The sequence below is a fragment of the Corapipo altera genome, unplaced genomic scaffold (genome assembly GCF_003945725.1).
Source record: "Corapipo altera isolate COAL_440 unplaced genomic scaffold, ASM394572v1 61286, whole genome shotgun sequence".
NCBI lineage: Eukaryota > Metazoa > Chordata > Aves > Passeriformes > Pipridae > Corapipo > Corapipo altera.
In genome coordinates, this window is record NW_020884907.1 from 2,836,160 (window position 1) to 2,844,509 (window position 8,350).

Sequence of the window (8,350 nt, forward strand, 5' to 3'; positions counted from 1 at the left end):
TCATCTGCTCTGAGACCATGAGACACTCAGTTTCTCATTCTCTGCGTTGTATGAAACAGGTTCTATTCACACAGCTTATACCTATTCACACAGCTTATTATCCTGTTGGGTTGGGGTTTTTTTACCCTGTGGTGCCAGCTTTTGTAGCCATTCCATGCTTCTGACCCCTGTTCCACCACATCTCAAAACTTGCTGTTGTGAATCTGCTTTTATCTTAGCAAGCTTGTAATGTCCATTCTATTCCCAGTCATTGCCACTTGGTGCAGAGTTTGTCTCCCTTATATGGGGCATGCATGACGTCAGTGATGATAGACAGTTTCAATATTATATATGGAAATACTTACCAAGATAAAAAGATTGAGGAGACTGACTTTCAGGTGGTTTTGTATTTAACTGTCGTGGTTTCACCCCAGCCAGAGCCAAACCCAGGCAGCTGCTCGTTCACTCCCCCACCAGCAGGATACTTGGGAAGAGAATTGGAAGGGTAAAAGCCATAATACTCATGGGTTGAGACAAAGTCAGTTTAATAGGGAAAGCAAAAGCCGTGCACACAAGTAAAGCAAAACAAGGAATTAATTCACTGTTTCCCATAGGCAGGCAGGTGTTCTGCCTCTCCAGGAGGGCGCTGGCCCCATCACATGTAACAGTTACTTGGGAAGACAAACATCTTCACTCTAAACATCTACCCTTCTTCCCCACGGATTTATACACTGAGCATGATGACATATGGCCTGGAATATCCCTTTGGTCAATTTGAGTCACCTGTCCCAGCTATCTCTCCTGTCAACCTCCCATGCAGCCCCAGCTTCCTCACCAGTGTGGCAATATGAAAAGCACAAAAGGCCTTGGCTCTGTGTAAGCACTGCTCAGCAATAACAAAAAACATCTCTGTACTGTCAACCCTGTGTTCAGCATAAATCCAAAACACAGCCCCATACAACCCACTGTGAAGAGAATTAACTCTACCCCAGCCAAAACCATCACAGTAACTTACAACTTCTCAATAAGAAGTGTGACTATGTACTGCTCCATTTCTTTGTTCACTTTGCAGCACCTCAGTTGCACTGAAGGAGGGAGAGTGTCCGTATAGAAAGTACTAGCACATTCTTGCATAAAAAAATAAGTAGTGCAACACAGTACAAAAAGTAGCAAGCATATGTCAGAATAAAAGTGTACAATTCTAGTATATAATTAAACATAAAGGGGGCAGCAGAAGTGGGGAGAGGGTATTCTTGCTTGTAAAGACAGTTGACATTTTTCCTTTATTTTCTCTATTCTCTATGTTTCTATAAGGTTTTATATACTGGAAATTACTTGAGGAAAAATAAATTGAGCATTGCCTACGCCAAAAAAAACCCAAAACAAACTACACAGAAAAATGGGAAATCTTAAAGAATGTGAATGCCATATTGTTTGTTAGCTACTGTCTATCAGTGTGAATTGTGTTTGTGAAGTATTTTGCTATAAGGGAAAAATGTGGTTATTCCATATGGATTGGCCTGTACATGCTTAAACCCTTTCTATAAATATTTGAATTAAAGGACACCAGATGTTGCACAGAAGCTGCTGCTGCTTTCTGAACTTCATGGTATATTCTTTCAAAACCCACAGGAAGTAACTGAGGGGAAAAGTGTATTAATTAAGTTCAGAAATAGATTTTCCAGCTATAGAAAAATCTCCAAAGAAAATAACATATGATCTTCAGAAATGTGAGCTCTCTATCCCAAGAATCTGGTGTCAGCATGCAACATTGTCACATGGGGATTAGAATTCAGATTTCAAGTTCTCAGACCTAGGCTAGCCTGAAAGTAAGCCAGTCTGTGGCCCTTGGAAATGGACCCATCATTTGTCCTGTCTGCTCTGACCTGTGTTCATAGTTCTATAGACAGTGTTCAGAGAAAAGATTTTTCCAGTTTTTTCTTGGCCTAGAGAACTAATGTTGTAGTAACAGAGACTTGAAGGAAAAGGAAAGTGCTAGAAATCCCAGATGCTCTGCACTTCAAACATGAAATATACTCTGAAGTGCCTAAAGTATATTTTGTATAAAACTATGGCAAAAGAAATACAAAATGGGATTTACTTTGCATTGGTTGAGGAATAAGATTTACATTTTGCAAACCAATTAAATATTTCTGCATTTAGAAGTACTGACTGCTGTAATTGTACTGCTTTCTTGTGCTCTGTTTCCTTCAGACCAAAGCACTGAAACTGACTCTCCTGCTCTAGTAGTTGGTGGGAAGTGTCCATTTGTCTTTATGCAATGAATATATAATTGTTTATACTCTGAGTCACATGATTCTGCTGAAAGAGCAGATACACACAAACAAGTAACATTTACCACTGAACACTCTTATGTGAATTCAGTCAGCTATGTTAAATGTGCATTGCTGTTGTATTAGGTAGGGTTTGTGTTGTGGTGATTTGACCCCAGCCAGCAGCTAAGCACCCAACAACTGCTCACTCACCTCCCCTGCAAGATGGGGATAGCATCCAGTGAGAAAAAGTGAGAAAAACTCTATCTTCAGATAAAGACAGTTCAATAAGTGAATCAAAACTGTATGTGCAAGCAAAAGAGAATAAGGATTTTGTTTGCTATTTCCCTTCAACAGGCAAATGTTTAGCCACAACCCAGACAGCAGGGCTTCACTCCGCTAAAAGGTTACTTGGGAAGACAAATACCATGACCCCACACATTCCCCCATTCCTTTTCCTTACCTCAAACTTTTATTGCTAAGCACAACTTGATATGGAATGGAATGTCCTTTTGGTCCAGGTGGATCAGCTGTACCAGGTGTGTTTCCTTTCCAACCTCTTGTCCACTCCCCGCCTGCGTGTTGGGAGGGCAGAGCGAGAAACAGAAGGCCTTGATACAGTGCAAGCACTGCTCATCAATGACTAAAATATTGGTGTGTTACCAACATTAAGATGTTTTAGTCAGAGATCCAAAGCACAGCACCATCTTGCCAGCTATGGAGAATGTTAACTCCATCCTAGGGCAGAGCCAGTACCTCCATCCCTTATTCTCTATCAGTTACACACCTGTGGCTTGGGCTCCATCTGTTGCGGTGGCTGCTGAGGACAGGAGAGGCAACAGATTTTCTTGAGTTGATGGGCACCAAAATCAGTACAGATTGGGTCACAGGGCACTTGCCTCGTTCTTTACAAGTATTATCATCTGTTGATTTGGGTGGCTTCTGCTGTGAAACTTCCTGTAGCATATAGCTCAAATCACAGATAGTAACAATTTAAACATGTATCCATTACAGAGCCACTAGGAGGAAGGGAGAAATTTGTGTCTCATCTACTCTCTCCCAAAGCAGGCTTTAAGAAATCTTCCTGCTAAATTTGTTTTTTACAAATGTATTACACCTCATTTTCCTCCATTAAAATCAAACAAACAGAAAGCCCCCACAAACAAACAAAAACCCAGAAGACAAAGCTGCCTTTTGAAGTCTTAGGTATCTCTCATTTTGTTCTTCAAGGAGAGTGCTAACAAGAAGACAGGAACCTGAAAATGAGAGCTTTTACAAAGTGTCGTACATTATTTCCAAGATATAAAAGGGAAAGTCAGAAAGGAAGGAATTCCTTCTTTTCCCTTTTTTTTCCTTAAAATTAAAGCAAGATCAGATTTCTTCTTTGAATCAATTGGTGCAGTTCCAATATTCTACTGCATCAAATTCAAGGTTATTAGTCTTTATGGTCAAGTTAGACCTTGCATCTCAACCACATTTAATGCATTCCTGCTATGTCATTTTGCCAAATTTTATGACATCCCTACTGCACTTCTTGCAATCTGCTGTATTTCTTCAAGCAGATGCCTTCTACCAATATGATGTCTTTTATTCAGTGGGTTCATGAATTTGCTTTTCATGTGTAAGAAATAGTAAATGTAAAATCAGCGTGCTAGCACTAAAAGATGTGTCATGTTATCCCTATGCAATACCTGAGAAATATCATATGATCTACATGTCTGTTATGTTTCTGTCATGGTTAGACAGTCAGATTTTTCTGCATTTAGAATGATGGTAATACAGCAAAATAAAATTATTACAGTATCATAAGCTTTCCTCTTGTTCAGTTCATGGTGCAGAATCACATTAATATGCATTGTAGCATAACCGAAACAGACTCCTGTAAGTAATCACCATTCTATTGACTTCATGCCCTTGAATTTTTCTTGTATAGCCAAACTGTACTGCAACTGAGCGAGCGATGGCACGACTTGCAACACATCCAACCTTAAAGCCCAGATTTGTTGAACTTAAAGGTATGAAATATTTTAACTTGTTTATTACTTCAGTAGCTTACTGATGTGGTACTTTGTTCCTGTATATTTCTGGCACAAACAAAAAAACCCCAAGAACTAAAAGCTTCTATAGTTACCGTAACTAGCTGCAGTGAACCAAGTGCCACAAACTTGTACTCATTTACGTTGGTTGAAGTGGTCTCATATGTGACTGTATGCAATATGGCATTTAAGAACAAACAGGATATTGAATGAACAGGGTTTATAATGAGAACTCTAAAAATCAAATGAATGTAATGGAATATTTTTGAATTAAATGGGAATGTAAAAGGATCATTACAGCTGGGTTTCCAAAGGCAACTAAAAGGTTTTACAAATTACTTTCTAAATCTTCCTCAAAAACTGTCCCCAGAATCTTTAGGATGTCTTTCCTGGTTTTTTAGGTTCTCTCTTGTTCTCTTGAAACTGAAATTTTCTACCTAAAATTGATGATAAAAAGAGTCAAGTCCTAGTAATAATGTCACAAAGTTACTTGATTAATAACAGAGCATATCAAATACTCAATTATATATGTGCAATTTATTATTAGTTTGCAGTTTTGCACTCGAAGTAATGCCCTAAGTGAACATGATTATCAGGTGCAGATTATTTGCTTAAAGTTCACAGTTAAACCCAAGTTTCATATTGTATTTCATTGATAATAATTTCTTTTTCTCTCTTTTGTTGATACTGTACTCTATGGTCTTGCCCCATGTGTTCAGTAAATGATTGATAAGGACATTCAAAATATGCTTACTCAAAACAACATATTTAACTTGCAAAAATGTTTTATTATATAAAAATAGCTTCTATAAATTGACATGTAGCTGAAACAAAATATTTCCTCTGCCCCTTGCCCAGCTGCTGTAAAAGCTTTTAAGGATGCAAGAAAGAACCCAGACAAAGCCACTCCTTTGAAACAGGCTAAGTCAGAAGAACAGCCTAAAGCAGCACAATATTTCAATAGCAACTTGGATGACCAAGCTCCTAAACTAGCTCAAAAACAGCAAGGATGTGGACACAAAACAAAACTGAGTATGAAAATAGAGACTGACAGGGTGGCTGAAGAACTTTGTGAGAGTGCATCTGAGCAGAAAACTTTGGAAATGGAGAGAGCATATACTCCAGAAGAATCTTCATTTCAGGCAGTAGAAATGCAAATACTCACTGAGAACAAAACAGAAAAAAAACGTAGCTATCAAAAAAGAAAAGAAAATACGAGTATCAACAAATTAAATGCAATAATAGAGAAAATTGGTGATAGTGACCAGGAGCATCCTAGTGAAAAGGAATACTTCGATGATAGTACTGAAGAAAGGTTTTATAACGAGTCATCAGATTCTGACAGTGACAGCAGTGATGATTTCTTCATTGGCAAAGTAAAAAGAAAGAAAAAGACGGCAGCAGTAACTAATCCTTCTTCAACAAAAGATAAAGATAGACTTCAGAAAAATGTAGTGAAGAAAGAAAAGAGCATAGTTCCTGGGACAGGACAAGATTTGATCATGGAAGAAAGAAAGCCACCTGCAAAAGCAATCAGGCTAGAATCAGAGTTCTGCAGTTCCTTGTCGACCTCTAATCAGAAATCTCAAGCCAGAAAAAGGTAAACCTTTTCCCCACGTTATGTTCTGCATTCCTTCCCTCCTTCTCAGTAATGGAAATTGTTGTGATTTTCAGTAGTCCTTACCAAACAAAGAGAATTTGAGCTCGTTAAAGCTTAGAACATGTTCACAGAAACTACCTGTCAGTCGTCTTGCACTTTCTTGACATTAAGTATTTTTCAGATTAATATTAGCACTGATGTATACATAGGATTCCTAACTACACCTGCATCCAAATTCAGTCACTTCGGAACACTTCTATTTCTAATTCTTTATTAACAAAGGTGAAACAGCATTTAAGGGGCTTGCACGATAAGCTTGAAAAGTTATTGCATGGGTGTTTTGGTGGTAATGATTCTTTATTCACAGGTGTTTGTAATCTTACAAATTTTATGAAAAATCCTAAATTCTCTTTTTATTTTTAGAAATCCTAAAGACCAGCCACTCAAAAATGGAAGAACAGGTATGTATTACTTAACCTGGTAAAATTACAAGAGTAAAAATTATCTTGAGATTTTGTTGCCTCTGCAGTTATGATAAACTGTACTTTTTTTCTTTTCAAATTTGTGGAACATATTTTAACATTTGTTGTTAAAATGGTCAAATTGTTGAGTTTTCATTTTAATCATGGATATTATCTGCACTTTTCTATTGTTTTAGTATTAGAAATACTTAAAGTACGGTTTACAGAGGAAAGGGCTTTTCCATCTGTCAAGCAGTTAGTTTTACTTGTGCACAGGTAAAGGTACAGATTTTGATATGTACCTAGTACCTTGTCTCTTAAGTAATTCCTCCAGTAGCTCCTGAAAATGTAGTATTTTATTCCATTTGTACTATATGATACCATTTTGGAATTCATTTGATCGAGGATATAATTTCAGTCATATTGAGTTATATTGTGTAATATCTCATTGGTTTATTGTGAAGAAAAAAGTTTAGACTGTGCTGAATATTTGTCTACACAAATTTTGAGTGTGGTCTGTAATAATAAATCTTAATTATCTGCAGTCCACTGAATGGCAATTTACTGGGCTGCAAGATGACGAAATCTTGCTGTGAATATTCAGATGACTGTGTTCCCCATGGGTTATTATTAAATTTTTGAAAATATCTGCAATCCTAGACTAGTTTGCATATATTTATGAAAGTTCATGATGTAGTTAATGCTTTGGTTTGTACTTGCACAGGTTTTCTTAAAAGTGAACCACAGCTGAAGAAGCAACCATTTGCAAAAGCTTCAGGTATTAAATGTGACAATAAGAAAGCATGTTTGGAGCAGCCTCTTCATCCTTCATGGGAAGCAAGCAGGAGACGCAAAGAGCAAGTGTCTCAAATTACAGCATTCCAGGGAAAAAAGATTAAATTTGATGACTAGATTATATATAAACTAGGGTTTTAAAAAAAAAAGATTTTTGCAACTGCTGTTTGAACATTTTTGTTTTACTGTCCATATCCTTTGCAGCCTATAAAACTGCAACTGCTATATCTTACCGTCTTAGAATAATCAAGATTGCTTCGTTTATTCTGTGTACTGTCTGTGGATTAATGTAATGGCCATGTGGTTCGTAAGTTCCATTGCGTAGTGCCCCCGTTTATGAAATACACTCTAACAAATTAATGGTTTTTAGGAACATCATTTTTGCCCTATAGGAATACTACAGATTCTTTGGAGCTTTTTTTTTTTTAATGTAAAAATGTATTTAATATGTGGATTTGGATTGTCAAATAAATCTCAACTGAGGAAAAGTAAGAGATTCTTGAACTTGAACAGACCTCAAAAATTTGTGAATGTATCAAGTAGCTGGAAAAGCTGATCACCTGTAAGCATGATATGAAAATTTCTGGAGATCAATTAAATATTGTCCTTTTAAACTGTGATCTCTGTCCTCTGATTATACTGCCAATTTGAAAAACCAAAAGAGTGTCTTTAATACTTTGTTCTGGTAGTTACAGAGGTCCTTTATCATGTGCGGCTTGTACTTTGTGAAAGAATATGAAAAATTAAAGGGTCTTTGTACATTAAGAAACATTTGACTTTTAAGTGCCTGTCTGACATTGAGAGTTCATTTGATTGGGCTGTGACATAAAAGGTTCATTGAATTTTTCTTCAAGTGGTTTTCATACTACTTAATTGAAATGAGTTCTGAACTTGTAATTAATTTTTAGCAGTGTTTATTTAATTATAGTTATCTTACATAATCAAGTTAATTCAGAAATTTGGTAAATGACTCTAGTGGGTATAAGATAATACACTGTACTATTCATACAGCATTTTGTAATGTCTTATAGTGGGTTTCTGTGGCTGGGTCTTGGTAGCGGGAGGGGCTGCCAGGGTGGCTTCTGTTAGAAGCTACTAGAAGCTTCCCCTGTCCCATGGAGCCAATGCCAGCTGGCTCCAGGGTGGACTTCCTGCCACTAGCCAAGGCCGAACCAATTAGGAGTAACAGTAACGCCTCTGTGATAA

General features: G+C 37.1%; 1 protein-coding gene across 1 annotated transcript in view; it reads left to right on the forward strand.

Annotated features, from left to right (window-relative positions):
• SRFBP1 (serum response factor binding protein 1) overlaps positions 1-7,915 on the forward strand; it is a 69,602-nt gene extending 61,687 nt beyond the window's left edge. The window contains 4 exon segments of the mRNA XM_027652594.1: positions 4,186-4,267; positions 5,147-5,888; positions 6,312-6,349; positions 7,074-7,915. Of these exon segments, the coding sequence (XP_027508395.1) occupies positions 4,186-4,267; positions 5,147-5,888; positions 6,312-6,349; positions 7,074-7,261 (1,050 nt within the window). The 3' untranslated portion in view covers positions 7,262-7,915.
• Positions 7,916-8,350: the final 435 nt, after the last annotated feature.